This window comes from Eretmochelys imbricata, chromosome 24 (genome assembly GCF_965152235.1).
Source record: "Eretmochelys imbricata isolate rEreImb1 chromosome 24, rEreImb1.hap1, whole genome shotgun sequence".
Classification (NCBI taxonomy): domain Eukaryota; kingdom Metazoa; phylum Chordata; order Testudines; family Cheloniidae; genus Eretmochelys; species Eretmochelys imbricata.
This window is the reverse complement of record NC_135595.1, coordinates 12,672,639-12,687,446: the sequence shown is the minus strand read 5'-3', so window position 1 is coordinate 12,687,446 and position 14,808 is coordinate 12,672,639. Positions and strand designations below refer to the sequence as shown.

General features: G+C 54.7%; 1 protein-coding gene across 1 annotated transcript in view; it reads left to right on the top strand.

Annotated features, from left to right (window-relative positions):
- Positions 1-14,808, top strand: part of CADM3 (cell adhesion molecule 3) — a 132,435-nt gene that overhangs the window by 57,717 nt on the left and 59,910 nt on the right. The window contains exon 2 of the mRNA XM_077841224.1: positions 197-310. Within this exon, the coding sequence (XP_077697350.1) occupies positions 197-310 (114 nt within the window). The remainder of the gene's footprint in view (positions 1-196; positions 311-14,808) is intronic.

The following is a 14,808-nucleotide window of genomic DNA, read 5'->3' as shown; positions in this document are numbered from 1 at the left end:
GGAAGAAGGTGGGAGGGGAGCCATACCCTGTGACACGTGGGGGCTTGTCCAGGGTCTTGACTTTCCCAGTTGTGGCGATTGAGAGACACGGGGGAGGCTGCTGCAAATATTTGGCACCCGTACGATGGAGCAGACTCTGCAGTGGTTGGTGGACCAGCAGAAGAAGCTGCAACAGAGCATGCAATCTTTCCAACAGGCACACCAGCTGGAGAGACAATCCCTGCTGGGCTGGCAAGCAAAGCAACAGAGGAGATTGCAGAAATTTATCAGGGAGCAAGCACGAGTGCAGCAGCAGTTGCTTCAGACACTGGTGAGTTCCGGTACGGGGAACGGTAACCGGAGCCTGGGGGTTGGCCTGTGTAAATGACATTTGAGAGGGTAGCAATGGGAGCTGGCTGGGACAGAGGAATGTGCCCCCCCCCTCCCCGCCAACAACCTATTTGGCGGGGGAGCTCAAGTGGCCTGCATGGCCTTGGGTGACAAACAGACAAAGGACTTTGATGTCGTTAAGGCAGCCATGCTCCTCCGAGTGGGATTGTCTACAGAGAAATATTGGCAGGTGTTTCGGGCTGTTAGATAGGCTAGAGATGTACAGGCCAGGACATGTGCCCAAAGGTTAACTAACTGATTGGACTACCCTGTGGTTGAAGCCAGGCAAGCAGACTATGGGCAAAATCATGGACTCCGTAATCCTGGAGCAATTTCTACAAGGCCTCCCAGAGAACACCCGTGTCTCGGTGAGGAGGTACCAACCCACAATCCTGGAGGCAGCAGTCAAACTCATGGAAGAGTTTGAGGAAGCAGATTTTTATAGACATGGCCTATAAAAAGAGACTGCCCATCCATGGACTGTGGACTGGCACAACGTTGTAGTTGGACTGGGACCTGCTACAGAGGAAAATGCCAACCGTCTCGATGAAGGTTGGGAGTGGATGGGAGAAAGGCCTAGTGGACACTGCATCAGGATGTTTGCTGGCTAGGAAAGATGTGGTAAAGCTACACTGGATCCTTCCCAGAGAAAGGTTGAGTTTGGAGTGCATTCATGGGGAGAGAAAGCTCTGCCCAATGGCAGAGATTCCCCTGAAGGTCCGGAGAGAGTTGGAAATGGGTTGGGGTTGTGGATAGGTTGCCACAACCGGTGGTGGTAGGGATGGATTGGAGCCCCTTCCCCTTTAAGTGGAAAGCAGCTTAGTTGGGGTCCATGGCAGAAAGGAACTGGTCAGAGATAGAGAAAGGGGCTTGAAGTAGAGGAGCAGGAGAACCCTAGACAATGTGATGCAAGTCGAAGGTGACAAAAGGAAATAAACGTTCCCAAGCGGAAAAGAGGAGGAATTAGCAAAGCAGGCATTAGGAGCAAAGGGAAGGCAGGACATACCAGAGTGGGATGGGCTGTCCTCGGAAGGTTCGCTACCAGGGCCTCGAGAAGAGGAGCCCCGAGATAAGTGGGTAGCACTAGGAGAGCAAGAGTGCACAGAGGAACAACATGGAGAGGGGACAGGACAGACCCCACTGCAAAGCAAATATTGCGATAGGGAGGAGTGAAACCCTCGAGTTGCCCTTGGTGTGAAGATCAGTGGGCCAAAACAGAATCATGGGGGTGTCCCCCCACCCACAAAATGTGACTTCGGTGGGTGGAGGGGGGATAATCACCCTGGGGGTGAGCACAGGAAAGAGGTACCTGTCACCTCCTCTAGGGAAGGGCAGGCCAGAGGCAGAAGGAACGTCAGCAGTAGGCAAGGGTAGAGGTGCGTGACAGAGTGCAGGGTGCATGCAGACAGGTGAGCCTGTCCTTTGATCATGCTGATGTTCATTAGTTCCCCTTGAGAAAACTGAGGGAGGTAATTAGACCATCCGGCTGAGCTGACAAGGAGGCAGGAAGGAAGTCCCATGGGGGAGGGGAAGAAGAGAGGGGACCAAGGCTAGTCGAAACCAGTTACACCGAGGTCTCAGGAGGGAGACCTTCATTTCCCACAGGTCCTGGGGAGAGGGCTAAAAGGGCTGTTGGTGCTGTAAATAGACTGTTGCACAGGGGTTGCTGTAGAAATGTTGGAGGGAACATAAAATAAAAGGGTCCGGTGAAGGAACAAGAACTAGAGACTGTGCAGTTTCTGTGGGGAAGAAGGTAGGAGAGGAGCCATGACATGTAACATCCCCATTGAGCTAAGTTCCCTCTAAGCTGCACGGCACTCTCCCCCAGTCCCAGGCTGCTGCGGCGAGAGAGGGGTGCGGGGGAGTCCTCTCACCCCCCTGCACCCCAGCCCTGTGCGCCCTCCTGTACCCCACACCCCTCATCCCTGGCCCCACCCCAGAGCCCGCATCCCCAGCCAGAGCCCTCACCCCCCCACACCCCAACCCTCTGCTCTAGCCCTTAGCCTCATCCCCAACCCCTCATCCCCAGCCCCCTCCCATACTCCGAACCCTTCAGCCCCCACCACATATCACATCCGTATTGGTGCACATGACAAAATTCATTCCGCGCATGGATGTAAAAAGCGTAGAGGGAACTTTGCCATTGAGTATGGGTTGTAACTGTTTAATGATAACCCCGTCTGGGCTCCAGCGTGTGGTGATAGGTGACGACTAGGGATGAGTGCGCTCTGAAGATTTTGTTCCCTATATTGAAGCAGGTTCTCTTGCGGCTTTTTGGTGGCCCATTCCAGGCTGTGATCTACTTCTCTGGTGGAGTGTCCTTGTTTGGTGAAGGCAGTTTTACATGTGTTAAGGGGTGTGTCCTAGGCTTCCTCCTTCAAGCATATTCCTCAGTATCCAAGGGCCTGGCTGTAGATAGGGTGACCAGATGTCCCGATTTTATAGGGACAGATCTGATATTTGGGGTTTTGTCTTATATAAATGCCTACTACCCTCCACCCCCGTCCCAATTTTTCACACTTCTTGTGTGGTCACCCTAGCTGTAAATAACAGATTTCTTGGTGTGTTTGAGGTGGTTACTGGATCTGTGGGTTTCTTCTCTGGTTTTCTGTAGGGTTCCATTGCTGAAGCTAATTGTGGTATCCAGAAAGTTGATGCTGGTGCGGCAGTGTTCTCAGGCTAAGAAACATCAGTTTGAATGTTGCCTAGCTGTCTGAGCTGGGATGGGCCATTAAAAAGGACTGGCTGAGGCCAGCCTCAAATTAAAAGAGAATCTGAGAAGACAGTGGCAAAGCCAGTCATGAGGACATGGACACCTAGTAACTAAGGACATACAGGGAGAGGGATTTCCCCACCTCTCAGCAGGGAAGCTGAGCAGAGAGCCCAGCTTGACAACAAAGGACGGGAAAGGTGGGGGATAAGGGTTTCTTCAGGTACGTTAGCAACAAGAAGAAAGTCAAGGAAAGTGTGGGCCCCTTACTGAATGGGGGAGGCAACCTAGTGACAGAGGATGTGGAAAAAGCTTAGGTACTCAATGCTTTTTTTGCCTCTGTCTTCACGAACAAGGTCAGCTCCCAGAATGCTGCACTGGGCAGCACAGCATGGGGAGGAGGTGAGCAGCCCTCTGTGTAGAAAGAAGTGGTTCAGGACTATTTAGAAAAGCTGGAGGAGCACAAGTTCATGGGGCCAGATGTGCTGCATCCGAGAGTGCTAAAGGAGTTGGTGGATGTGATTGCAGAGCCATTGGCCATTATCTTTGAAAACTCATGGCGATCGGGGGAGGTCCCAGACGAGTGGAAAAAGGCTAATGTAGTGCCCATCTTTAAAAAAGGGAAGGAGGAGGATCCTGGGAACTACAGGCCAGTCTGCCTCACCTCAGTCCCTGGGAAAACCATGGAGCAGGTCCTCCAGGAATCAATTCTGAAGCACTTAGAGGAGAGGAAAGTGATCAGGAACAGTCAGCATGAATTCACCAAGGGCAAGTCATGCCTGACTAATCTAACTGCCTTCTATGACGAGATAACTGGCTCTGTGGATGAGGGGAAAGCAGTGGACGTGTTGTTCCTTAACTTTAGCAAAGATTTTGACAAGGTCTCCCACAGTATTCGTGGCAGTAAGTTAAAGAAGTATGGTCTGGATGAATGGACTATAAGGTGGATAGAAAGCTGGCTAGATTGTCGGGCTCAACGGGTAGTGATCAATGGCTCCATGTCTAGTTGGCAGCCGGTATCAAGAGGAGTGCCCCAAGGGTTGGTCCTGGGGCCGTTTTTGTTCAATATCTTCATTAATGATCTGGAGGATGGTGTGGATTGCACCCTCAGCAAGTTTGCAGATGACACTAAACTGGGAGGAGAGGTAGATACGCTGGAGGATAGGGATAGGATACAGAGGGCCGTAGACAAATTAGAGGATTGGGCGAAAAGAAATCTGATGAGGTTCAACAAGGACAAGTGCAGAGTCCTGCACTTAGGATGGAAGGATCCCATGCACCTCTACAGATTAGGGACCGAATGGCTAGGCAGCAGTTCTGCAGAAAAGGACCTAGGAGTTACAGTGAAGCTGTGACGAGAAGCTGGATTTGAGTCAACAGTGTGCCCTTGTTGCCAAGAAGGCCAATGGCATTTTGGGATGTATAAATAGGGGCATTGCCAGCAGATCAAGGGACGTGGTCATTCCCCTCTATTTGACATTGGTGAGGCCTCATCTGGAGTACTGTGTCCAGTTTTGGGCCCCACACTACAAGAAGGATGTGGAAAAATTGGAAAGAGTCCAGCAGAGGGCAACAAAAATGATTAGGGGACTGGAACACATGACTTCTGAGGAGAGGCTGAGGGAACTGGGATTGTTTAGTCTGCGGAAGAGAAGAATGAGGGGGGATTTGATAGCTGCTTTCAACTACCTGAAAGGGGGTTCCAAAGAGGATGGTTCTAGACTGTTCTCAGTGGTAGCAGATGACAGAACGAGGAGTAATGGTCTCAAGTTGCAGTGGGGGAGATTTAGGTTGGATATTAGGAAAAACTTTTTCACTAGGAGGGTGGTGCAACACTGGAATGCGTTACCTAGGGAGGTGGTGGAATCTCTTTCCTTAAAGTTTTTAAGGTCAGGCTTGACAAAGCCCTGGCTGGGATGATTTAGTTGGGGATTGGTCCTGTTTTGAGCAGGGGGTTGGACTAGATGACCTCCTGAGGTCCCTTCCAACCCTGATATTCTATGATTCTATGATTGACTGCTGGAAGGAATCGGGGACTCTCACCTGGGAACTGACTAAGGAAGTCAGACAGAGACTGAATATGGGATTCACTACAGCATGGCTGGGCTCTGGGCTGACCAGAACGGTCCATGCTTTAAGCTTTCTGTCTCAGTTCTAATCTATGGACTGCCAGTGCTCTCTTGCGGCTGACTAATAAAACCAACAGTGCTCTATGAGGATCACTCTAAATACTGGCAAGGGAACATTAATCCCTGCAGAGGGGATAAGTCTCTACAGGAGTCTGTCTCAGTTGGACTTGCGGAGCAGAGCTCACGGTGTGGAGCAGGAGTGCTGGAGCACAGAGGTTCAGGGGGTGGCGAGGCCACGTGGCTGACTCTGAAGGAAGAGGGAGGGGGCACAGCACGAGTCCTGATATTGCTGCTGGGTGTTTACCATCCACAGCTCCCCAAACCTGTGCCTTGGCCCTGGTACTGCTGCTGGGTGAGTACCGTCTACTGCTCGCCATCCCCAGCACCCTGGCCCTGGGACTGCTGCTGGCTGAGCACCGTCTACTGCTCGCCATCCCCAGCACCCTGGCCCTGGGACTGCTGCTGGCTGAGCACCGTCTACTGCTCGCCATCCCCAGCACCCTGGCCCTGGGACTGCTGCTGGCTGAGCACCGTCCACTGCTCGCCATCCCCAGCACCCTGGCCCTGGTACTGCTGCTGGCTGAGCACCGTCCACTGCTCGCCATCCCCAGCACCCTGGCCCTGGTACTGCTGCTGGGTGAGCACCGTCCACTGCTCGCCATCCGCAGCACCCTGGCCCTGCTACTGCTGCTGAGTGAGCACCGTCTACTGCTCCTCATCCCCAGCACCCTGGCCCTGCTACTGTTGCTGGGTGAGCACCGTCTACTGCTCCTCATCCCCAGCACCCTGGCCCTGCTACTGCTGCTGGGTGAGTACTGTCTATTGCTTTCTGTTCCCTGTGGTCTGGTACTGCTCCTCGGTGTGCACCATTCACTGCTCCCCTCCCCCTCGCGCTGGCACTGCTGCTGGAGGTGTACCGTTGTCACGGATCCGTGCTGCGCTCCCAGCTTTGGAACAGTCTCTTGCAGGAACCTCTTCCTTCAGGTTGGCCACGCGGCCTTGCTGTCTCCTGGGACTGAGCACTCCTGCCTCACACCGTGAGCTCTGCTCAGCGAGTCCAATTAAGCCAGACTCCTGGGAGAGGCTTGTCCACTCTGCAGGGTTTGATGCACCCAGCCAGTGTTTACAGGGACACTCACAGAGTGTTTCCGAAACAGTTTGATTTATCAGACAGCTGGAATACCGCATTGAGAGCCCATAGGTTAGCACAGAGACAGGAAAGTTAAAGCATAGACCGTTCCGGTCAGCCCAGAACTCAGCCATGCTATAGTGAGCCCAGGTCCAGGCTCCATCCCTCTCTCTGACCTCCTTAGTTCCCAGGTGAGAGAGCTCCCAGCTTCCTCCAGGAGCCAGCACTTCTCCCCCACCTCCCTGTACTTTGTTCTCCAGCTGGGCTCTTTGCTCAGCTTCCCTGATCAGAGGTGGAGAAATCCCTCTCCCTCTGGGGTGTGGTTGCTAAATGTCAACATCCTGGTGACTGAATTCTCCACTGTCTTCTGGGAGTCTCCTTTAATAGGGGGTTGGCCTCAGCCAGTCGTTTTTAATGAGCATTTAATAATACTCAGACAGCTATGTGATGCCACAACACCCTTCCCCCACCCTCCCCCATGTGTCTTAGTCTGCTTGGAGAGCAAACCCAGAGGCTGTGGCTAGGTTGACTGAAGAATTCTTCCATCAACCTAGTGCTGTCTACATGGCCGGTTAGGTTGGCTTAACTGTGCCACTCAGAGTTGTGGGTTTTTCACATAGGCAGCTTATGTCAACCTCACTCTGTAGGCGTCTGCACTAAAATGTTGCTCCCATCGATGTAATTGCACACTACACTGATTTAATAACTGCACCTCCGCAAGAGGCATAGTGTTTGTTGAAGTAGTTAGGGTGACGCAGTGTCAGTGTAGACACTGTGTTATTTACTTTGGCTGTTGCTGCCTTTCAGAAGCCATCCCACAATGTCCCATGCTGGCAGTTACATCAGTGCAAGCACTTCTGGTGAGGATGCGCACCACTGACACAAGGAGCATAGTGTGGACACGTAAAACCGATTGACGTAACTTAGGTAGATTTAATTTTGTAGTGTAGACTTGCCCATAGTTAAGTCGACCTAATTTTCTATTATAGACCAGGGCTTAGTCCTCTCACTGTCCCCCACTTAGGGCAGCCAGGAAGAATATAGGGGAAACTGAGGTGCTGGGCTCCAGCCTGCGGAGGGAGCTGAAGGCAGGTGCTAGTGATGGAGCCCTGGGAGTTTGGGGGTGCTGTGCAGTGAGCAGGGCTTACAGCATGTACTGTAGCCAGGGGCTTGGTCTGTGAGATGCAGGAGTGGAAGAGGAGGCCAATGTCAAATGGCATCAGTACTGGGGAGATATGCGCCCAGGCCTGCCCTTAGGGCCTCCCTGGCCAGATCTCTCCTGCTGTCACCACTCTTCCACCCTGGCCCCCTAGCCCTTGTCCAGAGTCTCTATCTGTGCCCCGGGTCTCTCTCTAGCTCTTCCCCCTCTTGTGCTGAGTAAAACAGCCAGGCGAAGGCAATGCCCTGGGCTGGGGCTCCCCTGTGCTGCGCTTCCCAGGGTCTTGGAGTTGTTGTGGGAAATAAAGAGTCCACTTCTGTGGTCCTGGCCCCCCACAATGCAGACAGGAGGCAGGAACCACCCCCAAGTGGGGCCCCAGGTAGAGGGGCCCTGTGGTGTCAGTGAGACTCTGTCCTGTCAGCACAGGACCTGTAACCCACGGAGCTGGTTCTGCCAGTGCTCAGATGGCACTGCACATGGGGCAGCATTGAGATTGTCAATGAGCCTGTCTCTTTGCTCAGCACGATTTAAACCTGCCACCACCTCTCCAGGTGGCACTGCCTGGGGGTGCTACAGAATGGAGCAGGCTACTTTTCCCCAGGTGCCCTGCAGCCGCCCTCATCATTCTCAGCTGTCTAGCTGGATGCCCCTCGGTCAACTCATGCTTGCATCTGCTCCCTCTCCAGTCGCCTGCAGGCACCAGGTTTCTGAGCAGCCTCAGGGGCTGTGTTTGGCATGGCTCCAGGCCCTCTCCCCACGCATGGCGTGTTGCATTCGCACTGAGATTCCTTTCAGAGGCAGCTGCTGTGCAGTGAACTCAGGTCCTAGCCATCCCCTGGGGCATGATTTTGCTCGGGGCCTGGGAGGCTCCTTCTGCCTGTTGCTCTTGTGGCACGGCTGCTGCGGGTATGTAGTGCCAGCTCCATGCCCCGAGCAAGGGCAGTGCTGGCTCGGGCGACCCACTGCTCAGCCTGCCTTGCCCCTGTGTGGAGGCAGGAGCCACTGGGAACCGGGTGGCTGTGGCTGTCCCAGGAGAGATGGACAGTTTATTGTGAGGGACCTCTGTGTCTGTGTGTGTGTCTGTGTTTGGAGGGGGAAGGGGAATGTGTGTGTGTGCGCAGAGCAGTATTGTGAGCAGGCACCTTTCTCAACCTGGTCTACAAACACTCTGCTTCTTATGGGCAAGATTTTCAAATGAGCTCAGCACCCAGCAGCTCCCACGGTCATGGAGAACCCCACTCCGCCCCCTCCCCCGCCACAGAACAATAGAGAATCCCCGTGCCGGGGCCGCTCGTGAGCACCTCCGGCGCGTGCCTGTGGACCTGCCGTCTCTCTGCTTGCAGTGCCCCATGTTGGGTCTTTAGGTGCTCAGCCTTCAGCTAAGCCACGCGTAGTCTATATGCCTGAGCCCACAAACAAACAAACCACTTGAGGGGTAAAAGGTCCAACAGGGCATGTCACAGTGCCTTGGGTAATTTCTTGAGCCCTGTCTCTGGGCTCAGTTCTCAGCCCTTTATGGGATAGTTTCAATCTGTCCCTGTCCTGGTATAGAGCAGTGCCCCAAGGGCCTTCTTGCTGGAGACTCTGCATCCTATGCATCCCTTGGGCCTTTGAACAGCTCTTATCCCCTTCTTGGGGCTCTGGCTACTCTGCCGGGGGAGCCCAGAACCCAGGCCCTCCCACTACTCCAGATCAAACCCAGGGACCCTATAAATATCAGCCACGTGCTGCTTCCTGTAACTGTTGCTGCTGCTGCTGCTGCTCTTCCCTGTGCCACTTCCCACACAGCCCTTTCTGCATCACCCTTTCCTCAGGGCTGAAGCTCTCACGGGAGCTCCAGCAGGGAGCTCCACTGGTACCAGCCAGCAACTGAACTGCTTATGCCCACCCTGCAGTGCCTTTTAACTGGGCTGCTGCATTCTGATTGGCTGTTTTGCTGAAGCCTCTATAGGCAGGCCTGGAGGACCCACCTTTATGGCTCCTTTTCTGGGTCAAGGTATGGTAGGAGTTTGAGGCTTCCAGCAGGGGGCCTCAAAGGGCCTGGTACATGCCATCATACTGCCTCCTCCCCACAGAGAACAATGGAGAGTCTCTGTCCCTTCCCCTCACACAGAGAACAATGGAGAACCTCCCTCCTCCCACAGAGAACAAGGGAGAGTCCCCCTTTCCTTCCCCCCCACACCCACACCAAGAACAATGGAGAGTCTCCCTCTCTTCCCCTCACCCACAAAACAATGGAGAATTTCCCTCCGCTCCCCTTATAGAGAGCAATAGAGATTCCCCCTCCCCACGCACACAAAGAATGAGGGAGAGTCCCTTTCCCCTCCCCCCACAGAGAACAAGGGAGAGTCCCCCTTTCTTCTCTCCCCACTAAAGAGAACAAAGGAGAGTTTCCCTCTCCCCTGCCTCCCCCCCACAGAGAACAATGGAGAATGCCTCCTCCCCTCTTCCACCGAGATCAATGGGGGCTGCTCAGGGCTGCTGAGCTCTTCTGAAACTCTGCTCATCTGTGAGTTTCAGGCTCAGCCCCTTCCTGGGTCAGTAACAAGAAAATCCCCAGGCACCTCACAGAGTTGTCTCATGTCCTTTCCAGGTGGGTTTCCCTGGCTGGAGGAGCTCAGAGAATGGGGAGGGGGGGAAGGGGGCGCATGAGGTGCACTGTTCTTTGGAAGGGGCCTGTGATCAAGTGGACTTTTCTGTAGTATTTTTATGTCCTGACCCCCTCAGTTTCAATTATGTTTTTCAAAGCTACCGAATGTGGAGGGAAAGCACTGTTTGCTCTCAGGGCAGGCTGGGAGACATAGGTATCAACATCATCTGCCTGTCTGAATGGCCCATTAAAAAGGGCTGGCTGAGGCTGACCCCATGTCAGTGGAGAATCTGAGAAGACAATGGCAATGGCAAACTCAGTCACCAGGATATTTACACCTAGCAACCAAGGATCCACAGGCAGGAGTATTTCCCCACCTCTCAGCAGGGAGGCAGAGCAAAGACCCCAGCTGGAGAAGGAAGGGTGGGGAAGGTGTGAGGGGTAAGAATTGGCTAGGGCTGGAAGGAGTCCTAGCTGTCACCTGGGAACTGACTGAGGAGGTCAGGAAGAGACAGACAGAGCCTGGATATGGACTTCACTACAGCGTGGCTGGGCTCTGGGCTGACCAGAATGTCTTCCTGTCTCTGTGCTAACCTACGGACTCCCACTGCTGTGTTCCAGCTGACTGATAAACCCAGCTGTTTTGGAAATCTGTGTGAGGATCACTGCAAATACTTGCTGGGGTGCACCAGTCCTTGCAGAGTGGACAAGTCTCTCCTAGGAACGCAGCTCAGTTGGACTTGCTGAGCAGAGCTCATGATGTGAAGCAGGAGTGCTGGAGCCAAGAGGTTCAGTCTCAGGAGGTGTTGCATCCGCATGGCCGACCCTGAAGGGAGAGTGAGACTCCATGGGGGCCTGGCACCCTGAAGGAATTCCTCCAAGAGACTGTTCCAAAGCTGGGGGTTTAGCATCTATCCTGGGGATCCGTGTGACACAGCCCAGCAGAGATTTCAGTGTTTTCAGACCCAGCCCTGTCTGCTCTGCCTGGACCAGCATCTCTCCTGCTGTGCACCTGGATTACTGCTGTGGGGGGCCGGGCTGCCCAACCTGAAGGCTGGGGCTTGTCCAAAGCTGGTGGCTGTTAAGCCAGCTTAGGGCAAGGGTGGGAAGCTTCTCCTAGTCATGGACTTGTGGGACAGTGGCCAGAGTATGGCCTATGTATGGCCTGTGTATGTCCATGGCTGCACGCTGAATCAGCAACAAGAGCCACACGCACACCTGCCCCCATGCTGTGCTGGGCACCAGCATCTGTGGGAGGACGTGTAACACCAACAGACCTGGGTCGTTGGCGCGCAGGATCGAACCGGGGACCTCTGGAGCTTAAAGCATGAGCCTCTACCGCATGAGCTCAAAGCCAACTGGCTAAGGCTGTAGAGCAAACTCATTAATCTCTTTCCCTCTCTCTAAGTCAGGGGTTCTCAAACTGGGGGTCAAGCCTCACAGGGGGTCATGAGGTTATTACATGGCAGGTCATGAGCTGTCAGCCTCCAACCCCAATCCCACTTTGCCTCCACATTTATAATGGTGTTAAATATATAAAAAAGTGTTTTTGATTTATAAGGGGGGTCGCTCTCAGAGGCTTGCTGTCTGAAAGGGGTCACCAGTACAAAAGTTTGAGAACCACTGCTCTAAGTGGTCTCGGTGCCACTAGATGGGACAGAACACCACACCCAGGAGGAGTGTGGGTTACAGAAACACAACAAGAGAAATCTTGAGTGATCTGACAAGCATGGGAGAGGCTGACACCATCCCTTTACCCTGGGTCTGGGGCTCTAACAATACTTTGGACATCAGTGAGGGGGACCCTAGAGCCTCCTGAGCTGAAATTGTGCCTCTCTTGTGGGCTCTAATGTGTCCAAGATTCCTCTGGCTGCTGCCCAGCTCTGTGTGCTACCCTCACAAACAAGCAGCAGGTGATCAAGATGACTGATCGACCTGGTAAAGTGTGTGGCATCCTGCCCTAGTGTTGCCACCCATCTGGGTTTTACCTGAACAGTCCAGTTTTTGGCTTCCTTGTCTGGGTGCCATTTAGGCTTGCAAGGTGCCTGGTTTTCAACTGGAAAGTCCAGTTGAAAAGGGGACCTGACAACTCTAAATGTCATCCGAACCAAAAGTCTGGTTACCGCAGGTTGAGGGGAGGCTCCAGGTCATTAACCCATGCCAGTCCCTGCTCAGCCGAGGCCGCCTCCTACCTGCAGGCAGGTTCCCTGAGAGATCCAGCAGGGGTCGGGGAGAGAGGAGTGAGCGACGGGGGCATGGCCTTGGGGGAAGAGGCAGGATGGGGCCTTGGGAGGAAGCAGTGGAGAAGGGGGCAGGGCCTAGGGGAGAGGCAGAGAAGGGGCAGGGCCTTAGAGAAGAGGTAGTGCAGGGGTGTGGCCTTGGGTGAAGAGGAGGAGCAGGGGTGAGGCCTTTGGGAAGAGGCAGGCAGGATCCAGGGCCTGTGGGATCCGGTTACCAGCAAATAGAAAGGCGGCAACCCTATTCTGCCCACAGCTGGGGAAACTCCTCCTCACCAAGGGCTGGATTTTTCTGAGACCCACAGCTGTTTAACTCACCATGCGTGGTCCAGCGTAGTGGCGTGAGCATGGTCAGAGCACTGAGTGTGAGCAACCGAGTGCCACCTAGGTTGGATTCAGAGCAGAAAGTGTGCAGAGTGGGGTGTCTCCAAAGGGGAGGAACCCAGTGGAACAACTGCATGCATGGCCCACACAACAGCCCCTGCTGCCAGCTGGACCTGGGCGGAGAATGATGAACAAAGCCATCTTCTGTTAAAAAAGGGACCCAACCCCCCAGACGAGCCCTGTGAGGAGCTGCCAGTGTCCCACTTGCTGGAGTTTTGGAGCAGAGGTGTGATGTGAAATCCCAGACTCTGGGCCGTTCCTTTACTCACTCTTCCCCGTCAGCCTTGCTGCACCTTTCGGTAATGGATTCCCCACCAAACTCCACTCCTCTGCTGCCTCGGTTGTTGCCCCCTTTTGCCCACCCTTCCCTCCAGCACCAGTCTCAGAATCTCTCCTCCCTGTCTGAGCTGAGCCACTGTTCCATGTGCTGTGTGCATCTCAATTCCCTCTCCGCATGGGGCCCGGTGCTGCCTCATTAGTGTGGGGGGCTGGCAATGGGCAATAGACCTCTGTGCAGGTAGTGATAGGCACATACCAGCCCCCAAGTCCTCAGAGCCTCCCTCTGGAGTGCCCAGCCACGGTTCCACTGGGCACTCACAGAGCTCTCAGCTCCTCCACTTCCAAAGACCCAGCACATACCAGCTCCCCAGGCTCAGGGCAGGATCACCGCTCCACGTAGCACACAGCTCTGACGTATGTTCGTAGTGAACACAAAGAGAACAAGGAACAGAGATCCAGATAAGAGGGAGATATTGGAAACAGACGGTTACAGACAAACCAAACTCATGACACATTTTCTAGAGCCTTAGTTTACCTCATAAGGCATTCCCCTCTCTGCTGCAGGCTAGCTTATCCCAAAGCCTGGCCCCAGCCAGATGGCTGAGATCCCTCTTTCGTAAGATCAAGCTGCTCACAGCCTGTCTCCACAGGCTGATGGGATGCCAGGGTGTCTCTCTGCACCCCCAGATAGACTAGACTTTTGATCTTCACAATGCTCCCCCGCCATCCCTCATGCTCTCATCCCGCGAGAGTGTCCACCCGCTCCTCAACCCCCGTGGCCGCCTCGGCATACTCTTAACCCCGGCATGGCCTCCACACTCCAACCTCTCCCTCCCCTCCCCTACCCCTGAAGAGCAGCTGGTGCAGGAGTAGCGTGCAGCCATTACATGCAGATGGTGGCTGGGGTGGGGAGCTGGGGAAATGTGCGTTTAGGAGTCAGAAGGCAGGATCCTTGGGGAAGGGCTGGGCAGTGGCTGGAGAAGGTCAGGAAAGGGCTGTGGTGGGGGCAGGTTTCCCAGGTGGTGGAAGGGAGACATCCCTGAGGGCCTGGTACTGGGGAGCCTGGGCAAGGCCTTGCCCAGTCCGGGCTGAGGTCCTGATGCAGAGATGCCTCCCTTAAAACCTGGGTATGGGATCACAAATGGCTCCCTCACCACACAACTGGGGGAAGGTGGGGGAGAGAGAGGGCTTGCACTTGCTCCTGGAGAAAGGGCACAGCGGGCCCCAGGGAGTGAGTCACCCCTGCCTATGTGAGGTCTGGGTGGGGGGCAGTGTGGGCCCAGAGTCAGGGCATTGGCCACTCATGGGAGGGCAGGAAACGGTCAGCCTGACCTCCCCTACCCTCCAGTCCAGGCCCAAGAGCTGTGGGAGCATGTGAGTTGGGATGGGCCCTGCCTGCTGCCTGGCCCTTGCAGGGGTCAGCCTCCATTCCCAGGCCGTGACTTCTCTCCAGGGGTGATGGCATGGCAGGGGGAAGGGCTCCATATGGGTGGTGAGTTCAAGGCCAGGGCAGAGTCTGACTCCATCTGCTTCTCCAGGGGGTGACATGCTGCAGGAGCCAGGCTCACATAGACCCCTATGACCTCCATGACACGCAGTGATGAGGAAGACACTAGATGCTCTGGCTACCTGAGTGGCGTCAGACAGAGTGGTACAGGCTGGCATTAGAAGCCAGCCCTGCACAGATGCAGGCCAGCATGGAACCCATGGTTTGGATGTGCCTGAAGGGGTGGGGAGGCAGCCCAGTGGGTGCTCTTAGTCTGGGGGTTCCTGAGGGGGTGCAGCCCAGTGGGTGCTCTCAGTGCGCCCGGGGGTGCAGGGA